At 34.9% G+C, this 16876-nt stretch overlaps 1 protein-coding gene across 2 annotated transcripts in view; it reads right to left on the reverse strand.

Moving 5' to 3' along the window:
* Positions 1-16876, reverse strand: part of POLR3B (RNA polymerase III subunit B) — a 117174-nt gene that overhangs the window by 88620 nt on the left and 11678 nt on the right. The window contains exons 5-10 of one of the 2 annotated variants that reach the window (XM_063074678.1): positions 16237-16269; positions 15517-15592; positions 12797-12897; positions 7856-7947; positions 5907-6024; positions 4085-4193 (exon numbers count right to left, since the gene is read on the reverse strand). In XM_063074678.1, coding sequence (XP_062930748.1) covers positions 4085-4193; positions 5907-6024; positions 7856-7947; positions 12797-12897; positions 15517-15592; positions 16237-16269 — 529 coding nt within the window. The remainder of the gene's footprint in view (positions 1-4084; positions 4194-5906; positions 6025-7855; positions 7948-12796; positions 12898-15516; positions 15593-16236; positions 16270-16876) is intronic. The other variant, XM_063074679.1, reaches the window with a different exon arrangement.

Raw genomic sequence — 16876 nt, forward strand, 5'->3', positions numbered from 1 at the left:
ATATGCACACTAATGGTGATATGTTGAAATACATTGTGTGAAGGTGAGAAAGGGAATAACTTCTTAAAATAACTAATACTCAGAAATCTATAATTTTTCTTCTTTTGGGCAAAAACTTTCAAACTGCAGATGCCATCATCATAGTGCAACTGCTGAATACTTGGGAATACAAAATGTAAAATGGAGAAGATTCACAAGCAAGAGAACCTTTGTAGTGATTCAAGTCCATAAATAAGGCTGATCTATGTCTTAAAAAGCTTTATCCGTCATATTCAGACTCAGCATGGAATGTGGAAACCCTGCTGTTTCTGTCACTTTAGCCAATTGTTGATTACAATCAACAACCATCAAGTGCTAATGACTGTCAAGGTCTGTGTTAGGGCCACACAACACAAAAAGAGAAATGATGTGCCTTTTTTGGTATCCCAGTTTATTTTCCTGGGCTTCTGACAGTAAGTGGGTAAGGATAACTAAGGAAAGAAAGAGAAAGAGCGTGGCACTCTACGTTTCAAAAAATACATGATCTCATTTGCTTTTCACAACAACACTCTTAAGTGAAATTCTCACTTTATAGATGAGTTATCCAAAACTCAATGAGGTCAAGAAATATGCCCAAGGTTACATAGCTAGTAAGTGGAAAGGCTGGGATTCAACCTAGATGTGTCCAATTCAAAGATATCTAATACTCTAGGCTGTCTCCCAGATGAAAAAGTCCAAACAGTGGTTCCCATCAGTTTTATTAAAACATCTCTATAGTGAGAGACCCAAAAAAAGTAACTATGTATGACCAAAATATTTAGTTCATTTGTCTGAACTAAAAATTTTTTAATATTTATTTTAATTCTTATATACTACTGATTAGAATGTAATGGATAGGTTTTGGGAAAAAACTTAGCAACGTGTACAAGTTTTTTAAAAACTACACTTCTACTGCCAGGAATAAAGTCTCACAAAATAATCAGCAATGTGCACAACAAGTATGTATAAGGATAGTCATCCCAGGGCTGTGTGTAAGAGTGAGAACTTGTGGGAAAAAAATGACACTTAACTGTCCCACTTAGGAAATTAGTTAAATAAATTATACTACATGCATGCAATTTCTAGACAATACCCACTGAAAATAATGACGTAGATTCATATTTATAGACATAGAAAGCCATTCACAATTCGCTGGTAAGTGAAAAAAATAAAACTGATGGGTACATTACAAAAGCACAGGAAAAAGGTCTGAACAAATAAATCTAAAAATGTAGTTAAATTTTTCAGTGGCTTTCTAAATTTTTACAATGTAAGAAATGTTTTCTAATCAGAAAGGGAGAAGTCTGAAATCTAGACTACTGATTACATAAATATGCATATTGTTGATTTATAGCCCCATTCTAAAAAGGATTTTAGTCAGCTATTTATAGGTATACGTTTAAAACATAAACATTAAACAAATTTGACAGAAGAAACTGTAATGTTAAACTTTTGCCAAAAAGAGAGTACTTAAAGTTTTCTGATTTTAACGCATGCATGCATCTAGTGACGTATTTTCCATGAGTGATAGATTACACACATTATAATTAGTTTATAATTTCTAGTCTAAAGAAGACAGTACCATGCATCTTCAAGTGCCTAAAATTTTCAAAAAAGTCTTTTGGATGCATGGGAACACACTGCCCTCTGCTGGAGATGTAATTCTGCATCGTTAGATACATTTTCTTCATCTCTAGGTACACAAGACACTGAATTGGGCATTGTGGGATCCGTACAAGAAAAGCCAAAATTACTTCTGTGCTTAAAAAACATAAACCTCAAAGAAAGGAAACAAAAAGTATATTTAAGAATTCTCTCTAGACTCCCTTATATAATGGTACTACTATTATGGTTATCATCATCCTGAAAAGAAAATAAATGGCTCCATCTCATTTATAGAACTCAAAAGCATATTAAGGTATATACCAAACATAAAAAAAATTTCCTACAATCCCCTTCACATAATTGCATTTAGAATATGGATATTTCTTGAGTTAAAGAACCTGATGTGTCAACACCCATTCAATACCTATGAACAACCAGGGGCGCACTCCCTATCTCCCAAACCCCAGCCTTACTAGAAAAAGCCAACCTTCCTCCTGACTCCTTCACTCTGTCACCCGGTTACAACTTTAATAGTAAAGGTTCAATCCCTTCTTGCTTACTCCTCTGACACTTATACCCAAATATCTTTCCTTTTTAACGAACTTAGTTAATTCCATCTCAGAGGATCTCTTTCTCAGTTTTCTCTCCTCATGACCCAAAAACTATTTCCACTACCATAACAACTGTTGAACAGAAATATTTAATTCTGAAGTAAAACTGAATGACGAATGAGTATTATCTCTAAAATTATGTCAAGTATCCAGTATTTCCTCAAATAATCTGATTCTTTATTTCAGTTAAACTAGTCATCAAGATTCACGCTGCAGCTATATATACAGAGGATGATTGTTACCCATGGTAGTTATGTTCTATAAAGTTGCTAAATTACATTGAATTAGTGAATACTGAACCGTTGCTCCTAGAGGAAATACAGGGTTTAAGTTCCTATGATCCTGCCTGTGGTCACTACGTTTTCAACTGATCAACAGAGAACCTTATTTTAGGTGTGCTCCTGCGTAAAGAAAGACATCTTATTTAATACACATTGTTGACACATTAACACTGAACTCACAGCCAACAGCACTATGTAACTCATGCCTGAATAAAGCCTACCTAGCACACATATTTTCTCTGTAAGGCACATCACAGCCTTCTTGTGCTTACGAACACGAGACAGCACTTCAGTATTACGCTGGGGGGCCATCTTACTCAGAAAAATCACCACCAAAAAAAATCACAAAAAATACAAAAAAAATGGCACTATAAACAAACTTCAAAAAGGACATTTGTTTATAGACCAAGAGCTAAAACAAGAAGGCAGAGTGTCATCTTGTTTGACCTCAGCTGGGAATGTGCACATTTGGGTGACTCGAATTTTTCACCACCCTGTACACATTCATATCTGTGAATAACCACGAAAGCACCACAGGATTGATTTGGGGGTTACACGTAAATTTTAGCGAGTAGGTGAATTTGCAAATATGAAACTCGAGAATATGAAGGATAATGCCAACTACGTTTCTGTTTTGCATAATGACTAATACACAATTTAACTGTTAACATAGAATGTGCAATAGTATTTATACCCCAGAGCAGGCTAAGTGGGCAACTATGCAACTATCTAAGACTATACCATTTAAAAATTATTTCTATAGGAAATGTCCTTTGGGTTCTAAGCCAACAATTTACAAAAAGCTGAAAAAAAAATCAGTTGTAGATTGAAGATTTATGTTTATGTACAAATTCATCAGAACCTGAAAATCCTTAAAAATGACCAACCAACCTGGTCCATACTCTTTGACATAGAATATTCTCTGATTATGAATTTAGCCTATGGATATCTTTGCCCATGTTATTACAGCAGTTTTATAATAGCAAGAGATATATATGTCCACTGACTGGGGATTGGTTAAATAAATTATGGTACAGCCACAAATGGAAAAGTCTGTTAAAAGAATGCAGTTAGGTTTGTATGCACTAATACAACACTATCACCAAGATGTAAGTTACAAAAAGAAAAAAGTGCCAAATGGTATGCAAGGTATGTAAGTAACAAACAAAAATCCAGAACAAAAAACTACTATAAACTCATGTGCTTGTATACGCAAAAAACCATCTCTTGAAAGATACACAAGAAAGTAATAACAGTGGTATCTCTGGGTAGGAGAACTATGTGATTAGGGACAGGGTGGGTAGGAAGCTTATTCATCACTATATCTTTTGTACTTTTGGAATTTTTTATGGTGTATCTTTTTTTAAAAAGTAGATTGCTAGTTTTAAAAAAATCTGAACCTCAGTCTCACTGACTGTCAATTTAAAATACATCCCATAACTAACAACTTACCTATGGCACAAATCTTTCTATTCCTAGAATTCCTTATGCTCCACATTACCAATCACATATGAAAATAAACCAGAAAAAGAACTCTTTGTAATTTTCAGAAGAGAGCTGCAGGTTTACCTTAAATATGATGACAATTGGTATATCTTCTGACAAAGTATTATGCCTCAAATAAAATCGTCCTTGTTTCACTGCTATATTGGTTCTGCTTTTTTTCTCATGGGTAGAGCTACAAGTAAACACAAATCGGTTAAACTGTATCCTCATTTAGTTTCAAGATAGTAACATGCAACAGCAATGACTGTCAATCAATAAGGTTCAACTGATCAACAACAATTAGGAAGGTCCTCTCTAATAAGTACTTTCCTACCCTGCTGCCTCTTCCCGTGAACATCTGAAAACACTATAAATGCTTCTTTAGCTTTGAGATTATGGTGAAAGTGTTGTGGGTGGATGAGAGACAATCATCTTCTGACCTACTTCACTTTTCCATCTGAATAACTCTGATCCAGTGTAGAGCATATATTCATGGCCAATTTTATATACTTGAAGAGAAAAATCTCAGAATGAGCCTAAACCATAATGAGAAAACTATGAAGAAATGAATTAATATACTATGGGCTTTAAAACTAATAATCCAATAAAATATACCCACACTTGCGGTATACAGTGAAGGTGAAACTAAGGAATAGCCTACCATTGGTATCTACATTGGTTATAAAATTCCTAATGGATTTAAAAGCACTTGAAAAGCTCTAATCAACCACAACAGCAACATAGCAACATATACTGATTGCCTGCTACATACTATGCACTGTTACCCACTTTACTTATATTAGCTCTAATCTTCAAAATAACAACACTTACTTTAACATGTTATCTCCAAACTACATATGAGGAAACCACGGCTTACAGAAGCTAAGTAACCACTCACTCCAGAGCCTCACAGCTAGAAAACAACAGCTTTAGGATTCAAATCCAGAATGCCTGGCTCTAAAGTTGTGTACAGTGAGAGGACACGGGTAGCAGAATTATTTTACCTGGACTCAAATGCTGGTTACCTCTAACAATCAAGGTGGCCCTGAGCTTAAGGCCTGTTACTCAACTGTAAAATTGAGATAATAACACTTATTTTAAAGCACTGAGGTAACAATTAAATAATATACATAAAGTACCTAACACTTTGCCTGGCTCCTAGTAAGTGCTAAATAAATGGCCATACTGTTAGCTGCCTCTCCCTCCAAAAGAAAAATGCAGAAACTCTGAGTTAATCAGTTCATTATAGGTTGTCAGAAGAGAAACTTTACTGCACACTGACATCTACGCCACAAACCTTTCTATTCCCAGAACTCATTAATCTCCAAATTTCAAAGCACATATAATAATAAACTAAAGAAAAGACATGGCAGAAGTGATACAAGGGATGCTGTTACAGAAAATGATTACTCTATAAAGAACACACAAAATAAAAATTTTTTAATTTCTGAAAATTTAATGAGAACCCTGTGAAAAAAGCTCATCTAGAAAACTAACAAGATGTTAAGTCCATGATATAATTTATTAAATATTAAGAGTAAAATAGTCTTAGACTATATCAATATAGGAATACACAGGTAAATGATCAAAGACTGAAAAACATGAAAAACTGGAGAGTGGTTTTATGTTTCTTATAAGTTCCTTTAATGCTATAACTTAACAGAAAGTCCAACTTAAATAAAACAACTAGTGACCTTTCAAACAATGTCTCACACTTTCATCAATGAAATTTTAAAATCAATACTCTGTGCTTACAGACTTACACATAAATTAAATGTAGACAGTTTAAATATTACACTAAATGTTATTAGAGAGAAATACTGGCTACCACTGTATTGAAAGACAGCCATCTGATATTACTGGAATTATCAATATTTCTTAAGAACACCATCTATGCTTCCCATACCTGGTAACTGAAGCTCCAACCGTCCCCTTTCTATCAGCCTCCACAATGATCCTGTTCTTAGACAGCTGCTCCTGAATAAGAATAACTTTTTCCACTCCTTTAACAATGAAGTAGCCACCTGCCCAAAGGAAACAAGAAAAGCTTCACCCCCTGTTCTTCAACCAGCGTGATTTAGTAATGGCAGGGATCTCCCGACTCAGAGATCACCTTTTCCACTGCTTCATGGCACTGGCTATCACTTCATTCAAAGGGGTCTGCTGATATTGTTTTACAGATTGATAGAAATGTCAGCACATGATTTACACAAATGAACCACAAGATGATAAACTTCTTGAGGACAAGGCATGTACCTATGTATCACTAGGCCCTGATATATTTAGCAGGTGAGTGAAAAAAAAAGTGAAATAAATTAGTCTTCAGATAACTGGCAATCTTCAACATAAAGTGAAATTTACTCTACATTTTCTAATAAATCAGTGACAATGGCAGATTAAGATTAGGTTCCTAAAATATTTTATACTGAGGAAAACTCATACAACATTATCGTATTTTTTTGCACCTAATTAAGAGTAAGATAAAAATGAGACTTCATTTTATCTGCAAAATATAAGCAAAATCAAACCAATATACTTGACAAATGCAACATTTTGGTATACAAGGGGTATTTTAAAAATTTTGTGGAAAAGCAGAGTTAAAAAATAATACAAATCTTTCCATGAACTTTTTGGGTTTTTTTTTTGTTTCTTTGTTTTTTTTTATGTCGTTTTTTCGTGACCGGCACTCAGCCAGTGAGTGCACCAGTCAGTCCTATATGGGATCCGAACCCGCGGCGGGAGCGTCGCTGCGCTGCCAGCGCAGCACTCTACCAAGTGCGCCACGGGCTCGGCCCTTTCCATGAACTTTTTGAAGTACTCCTCATAGTCTAGTTAAATCATATTCTTTTTTTTTTTTTTTTGGTGAACTAGATATTATTTATTAAAAAGAATGCAGCATTACTTCTTATTTGTTCTAATATATGTAACTTATTATGTTCAATTTTAAGTACACACCAGACAAACTCAAATTGACATATTTTAATTAATGGTAACATAACCTTGAGATACACATGCTTACGTGCAACAAAAAGTAAAGTCAAGTATTTGTACATTAGCAGTATCCGTAATAGCTAATTTGGAAACAACCCAAATAAATATGCATCAATATTAGAAAAATATGTAATATCTCTATACAATGAAATGCTATAGCAATGAAAGCAAATGACCTTGAGCTGCCATCAACAACATATATGTATCTTATAAACACAATTAAAATCATATTCTTTATTAACTTCTTTCCAAAGCCTTCTGGGATTCTACATCTATGTAACTTTACAGGAATTACATTAAAGCATTTGTAAGTTAAAATAAATCAATGTGAAACACAAGATATTAAGAGTAACTTTCTGTTAAGTGCTAAGTTTGAAACTTTACAAAAGTTTTGAAATAGGTACAAAAATACAATTTTAAAAAATGTAAACAAAACAGACTTTCATTTTTCTCCCCTTTACTGTATTTAAACAGCCAGAAGTGAGCTACTTGAATCTTTTCAGTCCAGGCTAGACCAGTAACTTTGGGAGAATATTCTTGAATTTTTAAGCATTCCACAAGAAACTACTGAGCAAATATAGAAAGAAAAGACTGACAAACCATGGCAAATAAATCAGAACTTGGGTGTTAAAGTTTTAAAGCTGAAATAAGAGAGGAAACAGTATACAATCTAGAAATAAAAACTAACAGAATAAAGTTGGAGCCAAATTTCTGGACATTTTGTGAACATAGTTTTATCCAATAAGTTCATTATAAAGCGGAAAGGCTGGTATTGTTTTTGAAGAAAAATGTTAAAACAACAGCAATGACAGAACAAAGGAATAACAAAAAGGAGGGGAGGCAAATCCAAGGCATCACACACACCTGGATCCAAAGGACATTCATTCAGTTTGGCAAATTCTGCTGGCGTTTTTCCTGTAAGAACACAGTTTGAACTGCGTAGCATTATGGGCATTCTGTTTAAAATAAAACAAAAGACGTTATCAACTACTGTCGGCAAAAATTACAAAGGATACAAAACATGCAATGCACATATCACTGAGGGGTCTGTATTTCTGTGCACCATATAAGGCAAAGGAATAGCATTATATAAAATAGCCAAGTGAAATGAAGACTTTTTTCAGGCACACTGCTTTTACTAGTATAGGCAATAAAAACTCAAATATGTGGTTTACTTAAACTTTGCATACAGGGCTTAGTGAAAGTCATAAATGATGCAACTCTTCATTCATTGCAAACAAAGTGATTCTCATTATTTAACAAGAAATAGCACAGTGAACCAAAATGTGAGGAACAAGAGACTACCAAAACTAACCAAGCAATTTGGAAAAAGAACTAAGCAAAAATTCTAGAAATAGAAAATGTAAGAATTAATTTAAAAATCTATTAACAGGGTGAATAATAATGATTTGATATAGCTAAAGAGAGAATCACTGAATTAGAAAAGAGATCTGAAGAAATTACTGAGAATACATTTCAAAGAGAAAAAGAGATGAAATTTATGAAAGCATTTAAGTCATGGAAGAATAAAGTGAGAAGATCTAATATACACTTAATCAGACTTCTAGATGGAGAGAATACACAAAATGGATGAAAAGTCCTATCCAAAGAGATAATGGTGAATATTTAAAAATATATGAAAGCCATAAATCCTCACAATAATATCTAAGCACGATAAATAAAAAGACAGCCCTACCTAAACATATCACAGTCAAGACACAAAACACCAAACCAAAGTTGAAGATAATATTTAAAGCCCAGCCAGAAGAAAAGGCTGGTTACCAAAAAAGGAAGGATGATTAGACTGACAGATAACTTCACAATAATTAATAAATGACAGCAGACTAATATACTCAAAGTACTTACAGAAAATTACCACCAACCTAAATTTGTATATTCTGTGAAGTAATCACTGAGAATGAAGTCAATATAAAGATATTTTCAGACGAAAACTGAGAAGTTACTACTAATAGACCCTCACCAAAGGAATTTCTAAAAGAAATGCATCTTCAGGAAGATGGAAAATAATAGCTGAGTTAAAGTCTGACATACAAAAATGTATGGTTAGCAAAAAAAATGGTAAATAATGTGAATAAATGTAGAGGATTCATAAAACAAATGTACCTCACAGGGCCTGGTTTTCCAAAGCCTTGCAGTTCCAAATATTGGCTTTGCAAAGGACAGGAAATTTTCCCCAGGCTATTGAATCTCTGTTGCAAGATAAGAATTATAACACAGCAAGGTTGCTGGCTCAAAGACAGTCAAGTTATTAATTGATATGTAAAGTTACTAAAAAGCTGCTAGAGGGAAAAGGAATGTTTGCTAAATCAAGCCTTTGTTAGTGGATCACTTAATTGCCTAACAGAATGTCATCTGACTTGTTTTTACTGAATGTTACCAGCTTCTATTGTAAAACTTGTTAAACTGTACTTAGCAAAGCCCCACCTATGTCTCTTGCTGTAACTTGCTGGTCTGGAGAATAAATGCAGGAAGAGAACCCCAATTCGTGGTTAATTTCCCAAGTGGAAGAAATGCCTCATGCTTAACCCCTTTCTGGGGCTTCTCACTGCTCAAAAGAGATGGGCTTTGAGTAATCTTTGGTGGCTCCGTCACCCAGGGGAAAAGGGGTCACAAATCTGTGGGAGGCAAAGCAACAAGTAAAAATAAATAAATATTAACTTTATAAGACAAAAAATTCCTAATTTATGGGTAAAAAAACCAAAACAAGGTAGAACTAAAATTTGGGCTGATTTAAGTCAGAGGGCTGATTTGACCCAGGTTAAAGCTTTCTAAAGATCTTTGTTCTTTCCAGGAGGAGAATAAAGATATCGATTAATTTCAAACTTTGTTAGGCATGCATTTTGAAATTTCTAAGGTAAACATAAACAATCAGAAATACTGTATATGACCTTCAAATCAATTGGGGCAAGAGTAAGAAAAAAAAATCTCCCATTAATCTAAAAGGCAAAAGGGGATTCATGGTTATGTATGGGAACTGAAAAAATGAAAAATAATAGCAAAAGGCAAAAAGGGAGAAAAAACTGAAACATAAAAAACTAAAAAGATTTAAAGTATAAAATAAGTTGATAGAAATATATCCCAATGTATGAGTTACTACATAATAACAGACTACATTCTCAAGACAAATTTTTTAAAGATCTAGCCATAGGCAGTTTACTTCAAATAAACTGAAAACATAAGGACATATAAGAGGTTAAAGAGATAATTATGTCTAGGCTGGCCGGTTGGCGCAATTGGTTAGAGTGTGGCGTTATAACACTAAGGTCAAGGGTTTGGATCCCCATACTGACCAGCTGCTCCCCTCCAAAAAAAGATAATGATTTCTAAAAGGCGACATCCCAGAAAAATAACAACGGCAACAAAAAGCAGATATGGCTATAATAAGAACAGACAAGATAAAATTTAAGGCAAAATATATTACAAGAGATAAAAAAGACAAAGGTTCAATTTACCAGGAAGACCTAACAATTCTAAACTCCTATGCACCTAATATCAGAGCTTCAAAAAGCAAAAATACACAAGAAAATAAAGAGAAATGGACAAATCCACCATCATACTGGGAGATTTTAACATACCTCTTCTAGTAATTAATAGAACAAATAAATAAATAAATCAGTGAAGGTACATAATAAACACCACAATTAACATGCCTGATCTGAAGAAAAATATAGACAATAGAAAAAAACAACTGTTTCCAAAAGAATCTTGTTTCCAAACACACAAAAGATATTTATGGCAATAAATAAGCCTCCACAAAAGAAATCATAAAGGGAAGGTACAGGTAGTAATATCCTAATTTTTTATAAAAGGAAATCAAGACACCCAACTAAAGTTATGGAATAAGAAATAAAGAAATAAGAACATTAAGTTTCTACAGTAAATAAAAGAATTAAAAACAAGAAGCAAACTCTGGAGGAGGAAGGTAGAAGAAAAGTGGGTGAAGCAGGTAAGCTAATCCACACCTGCTTTACCAGGAGTCAATAAATAGTGTGTACGGGTGTATCAAGAAATGAAGGTAAAAATCATGAGAAAACATCAGATGATCCCAAACTAAGGGACATCTTACAAAATAACTGACAAGTATTCTTTAAAAGTGTCAAGGTCATGAAAGACAAGAAAAGCTGGAAGAATTGTTACAGATGCAATATGGAATCCTGCACTGGATCCTGAAACAGAAAGGGGGAAAAAAACCATCCATGGGAAAACTGCTGAAATTTGAATAAAATTCATAGTTTAGTTAAAAAAAAAAAAAGAAAGAAATGAAGGTAAAAAACACACCACTTAAAGTTAAGGATGTGATAACCACCAGAAGAAATAACTGAAATGGTTATAAAGTTGGGAATGGGACTGGGGGTGAGGAAAGGTAGAGAGCAAGGCTACTGTTTTGAATCAAATGTTCTTATATACTGTTAGATTTTTTCACCAAGTTAGGAATATTGTTTGCATTAAGCTCTTTTTAGCTCAAAAGGTAATTAAATGAGATAATGTATGTAATTTAGATAGTGCATGGTACATATAAGCATTCTAATTAACAAAAGTTATTTTTATGAATGCAGGGCTAACAAATGATATCACCTATCAGTGTCTGGCACATAGGAGGTACTCATTAAATACTAGCTACATGCCTGCCCTCACTGGCCTCTCTTATACCCAGGGTCTATTCCTAAATTTTACTATTTACTTTCTCCTCTAGTCTCTCCTGCCTTTCTTTTACAATATTCAGTCTGGTCCATAATTTAGCAATGGTCCAAGATTTAAATGGACATAAGTATGGTCCATATACAAGACAGACAGAAGCTCTCATCTTATCACCAATAAACAGTCCTGCTAAAACAAAGATTAATACTTTAATACCCGTAATTATTTTCCTAATTGAAGAATGTGGAGAAAAACAATACAAACAGCCCCTTTCTTTGGGGGAAGTGTAGGAGAAGGACTTGCTAAACCTGTATGTTCCCACAGCACAGTTCTCTGGACTTCTTTATCATAGTATTTAACAAGTGGTGCCATAATTACTTATGCCTGCCTTCCCTGGCAGCTGTGAATAAAAGCAGCCAACAGGAGCTGTATCTCATGTATCTTCTGTTCACCTGGGTACCCGGCATAGTACTTGACAAGTAATAGGCAGTGGTTCATATTTGCTGAACAAACGGATGTTTATTAAGCTCTTAGCACTTTTGAGGGGGAAAAACAGTTGAACAGAAATTACTTGACTAAGTTTGAAGTCCAACATCATTATGAAACTCACAATACTGTAGGTTTTGTCCATGTTCACAGGAGAGTCCATCTATTTTCCTAATTAGGAAAAGTAGATTGCAAAAATGCTAGCTGATGCTATCTATCATCTCCAAACGTGTTCCAAGCAAATAAGTAACTTCTCCCTTAAATACTTCTACATGGGAAACAGATCAACTTCCAGGAAAACTCAAAATATACATGGAATCCACCAGGAAGATCAGCCCAGTAAAATTCACTGAAGTGCTATCCTACCTGTTTCCCTAATAGCTTGTAGTTATAGGAGGAAAAAGAAGCACTTGCTTAACTTTATAGAAAAAGTTTCACAATTAATAAACAGTAACAACTATATCTATGTGTTGGACATTGCTCTAAGTGCTTTACATGTGCTGATTTATTAAATCCATAAAATAACTCCATGAAGTGAGCACCATTTCTCATTTTTCAAATGAGGAAATGGGGCAAAGAGACTTCTAGGAAGTGGCTCACGGTCACATCATAGGGCTGGAATCTGGGCAGTGTGGCTCCAATACGGACTTCATTTCTCACCTGCCAATGGGTAAGGCGTTGCGGATGATCCTCTGGCTTCCTCGGGTATATTCAATATCCACCGTAATGGGGGCAGAATATGTCATGTCCCGCAAACGGCACTGAAATAGAATCCGACAGTTAGTGCTCCTCCTCCTCTACAAAAGAAAGGGTCTGACTGGTTCACAGAGCGCACTCTCTAGGGGAAACATGGGTCAAGTTGAACTTTGATTTCTTCTCCACTGGGCTGTTCACGTGCTGCCTTAGGGAATCAGGAGTTACCAGCCTACCTTCTCCACAAAGGCAATGTCGCCATGTATTGATCTAGACATTGCCACAGTGCCCCTGGCCCTGCAAGGCCCAGAAACAGAATTATAAATCTGGAACTGATTTTCCTCTCACTGATCTCACATTATCACCAGTCTGTTCCCACATCTTTAAAGCAGTTAGATTGTTCCTTGCAAACTGGGTCCATGGAAAGTACTCAATTTAGCTTGATTTGCTGTTCAAACAGTTAGCAACCAGTATAATAAATACACACACATAAAATAAAAGCATTTAAGCTGTACTTCCTTTTAATCTCCAAATAAACTAAACTATATCACAAAAACTCCTTACTAAGTAATGTATTGTAGCACAAATCACTCATCACATCATTCTAACAATTTCTGAATCACTTGCTGGATTCTAGAAATTGTTGGTGTGTGCTTTAATTAGATGTGGTGGTGACTAACTAAATGATGCCCTTGACAGAGCTGTGATCACATACAGGAAGCCCCATCCAAATCTTCCAATGATGTCCCCATTATATTGATGGTCATCAGGTGGCTTGTAGTCTCAAAAAGAGAACTCCTTTGAACATCAACCATACAATTCAAGGTGCCAAATCCTCTCGATGGCTGCTACTGAACTTAGCAGTAGTCAGACTTAAACTTTTTCTAGCTTTTAAAATAGTGTCTGAGATTTTAAAATATCAGGATTATTACTGATCGATAAAAATTGTTTATGTATGTCATATTTAATTAGATCAAGCCTCCTCCTTCAGGCCAGACCAAAGGACACGTGGTATGGTGGTTAAGAGTATGGATTCTATTGCCTCGGTTCAAATACTAACTCTACCACTTAAGTTTTAAATAAGCTTTCTGCATGTCAGTCTCCTCATATGTAAAATGGGGATGAGAATGATCATTTTAATTCCCAAAATATAAATATACATATATTTAGAATGGTGCCTGGTTCAGAGGACTATATAAACATTATCTCTTCTTTTTTTAAATAATATTAATGTAATGCCCATGTAGGTAAGCATTCATCCCTTCAAATGAAAATGAAATCTGACAAAAGTGGTAGAGAAATAATGGGGACCCACTCCACAGGCCCCACACTACCTCCATGGACCCTCTCTGTCCCCCGCAGTCTCTCTCTCATCACGGGAGTGGAGTTGTGCTAGTGAAGCCTGTGGAACCTGCAGCCGGCCAGTCCTGTTGTGGCTCCGTGACTGCCCATCACCTGCTCTCTGGCACCTCCCCCCGCAATGCAATGATATCCATATGTTTTCTTCAACATCAGGAAGAATAATTATGACAAATATAGCTTCAGCCTTCATGAACTACTTCAAACTACTTTGTCTCCTCTCTTCTCTGGATTCAGTGATAGCGTTTAAAAGAGAACTTGGAAATTGCCAATTGGCTGCCTAGTTTTTGAAAAGTGGGAAAGATCTAGCTAGATGAAATGGGGAAGAGGGGTAAGCCAAACTGGGACACACACTTTCCTATACCCCACAGTCCTTCATCACTCCCTGTTCAATACAACTTCATATATTTATCTTAGCTACCTGGTCCTTCTAGGCATTCAAGTTTGCAACTCTTGGTGCATCTGTTTCTGTGTTCTATTTTAATCTCTCCACAAGAGTATAAACTCCTTGAGGAAGAATATTGTGTCTTACTTATTTTTTTCAATGTTGAGGCACAAAATAAATTTTTAATAAATACTTGGTGATTACTTGTCTGGTTACTTGTTCTTACTACCTGTTTAATTTTACCTAGACAATATCGTAATACTCTAATACCTCACTTGTTCTTTAATAAAGATTACTGTGCTACATCCCCTAATTGCTATTTTAGCTTTAGTTTAACACAAACCAGATGAATCTACAAAGTCATTTTCCTTCCTGAATCAATTCCCAATTATGGACACTAAGTGGAGGAATTTGAAGAGAAGTCTAGACTCTGTTAAAAGCCAACAAAAAGGCCTGTCCTCCTACAACCCTTTGTGTATAGCTCTGTTAAGACCCTTGTATTTCAATTTTCTTCTCATCTGTCTCTCTTATTAGACTGTGGATTCCTAGTCCTCGGTCTCCTCTGCCCAACACAATACCTGGTTGACCCTCACAAAGTGTGCTAGGTCAATGACTCCTGCACAACATGAACAGCACACCGTGCGAAGCCCAGTTGCTGAGTGGTGGTAGGGAGACTGCTACAAAGCTCAGAAACAGGACTAAACAGGACTCAGTTATGTAACAGTGCAAGTTAATTAGGATTAAATGACAAAATAAATAGTACAGAATTTTTTTCTAATATAGTATACTATACAATTCCTTATTTATTTTGGTTATTTTTGTTTCAGGAACAATTTTTTTTTTTTTTGTGCCTGTTTTTAAATCATCTTTTAAGGGTATGTATTAAGGAGAGACTCTTTGAGTTAAAGCAGACAAGTCCAATTAAAGTAAGGTTTATAATTACCTCATGAGGGGACACTGGTCTAGTTACATTGAAGCTTTCTTCAACATCAGGTAGCCCAACATAGATATTAAGATATCTGAAAAGCAAATTATTACATTACCAATAATTCTTCTTCAAAGAACATATAAACAAACAAGCTATTTTCCTCCCAAATATAAGAATTATGCTTTGACAAATGTTTATTTTGCTAAAAGATGACAAGTTACAAATTTTAATTGAATATCTTCTTAAGTGATAGTACCTATAGCTTTACAAAAGAGGGAAAATGTTATTAAAGTATCTTTTAAAAAATATTATCTCTTCACAAAAAGACTGGAAATACAGCTTCCCAAAAAATGATACTTAATGAATAAAGCAAAGTACAAATGAGTACTTTATTTTATTTAATAATTGATTTGCTTTATTCATACAAACGAGTGTCTACGGTCTGCTATCATTTCTGTAAGAAAGAAGAGGACATAAGAGGGGAAAGTACATGCTCATTTGTGCAAAAAAGCATAGGAAGGATAAAGCAGAACCTAAGAGATTGGTTACCCACAGATTGATTGGAGTGGCTGGGAACAAGGTGGAAAAAATCAGGAAGAGAGGAGCAATTTTCTGAAGATACATTTTTGTATAGGTGTAACTCTTAACCACTACAATAATGTTTCACATCCCCCCAAAATAAACACAAAATTAAAATCAACCAGGATGTAGGAGAACCCAAAGTGGAATACAAACCTTACTATATTACAAAGGAATGACACAGCTGCTCTGAAAGGGTGGGAAAGAAAAGAACTAATCTAAGTAACTTTAGAAAACAGCATTTTGATTGGCTACTGTAAGGCTAAAAAAGATGATACATAAACATTGTACTCTAATTAGTAAACTTCATTCTCACAGAGGTATGAGTTAAAAATCTGAAACAACTTTATGCATAGTCTAGGATTGAAAAAAGAAAATACAGTCATGTGCCACTTAATGACGCGGATATGTTCTGAGAAATGCGTCGTTACGTCATTTTGGTGCTATGGGAACATCATAGTGTACTTACACAAACCTAGATGGTACAGCCTAATACACACTTAGGCTATATGGTATAGCCGCTATAATAGTATGGGACCATTGTTGTATATGTGGTCCTTCATTGACCAAAACCTCATTATGTGGTATGTGACTATACACTGTGGATAATGAGCGCCAGGCTTCTCACTGTCAGGGATAGAAATTACAAATAAGGGAGAATGTGAGAATGAGTCCTGCAGTGTTAGATTAGAATCTGAGGTATCAGTCTGCATCATTTTTAATATATGTAAAAACGGATAGAAAATAGATGTGTGTGTATGTATACATTAGTATACATACATATATTTCCTAGCTC

The sequence above is a fragment of the Cynocephalus volans genome, chromosome 12 (genome assembly GCF_027409185.1).
Source record: "Cynocephalus volans isolate mCynVol1 chromosome 12, mCynVol1.pri, whole genome shotgun sequence".
Classification (NCBI taxonomy): domain Eukaryota; kingdom Metazoa; phylum Chordata; class Mammalia; order Dermoptera; family Cynocephalidae; genus Cynocephalus; species Cynocephalus volans.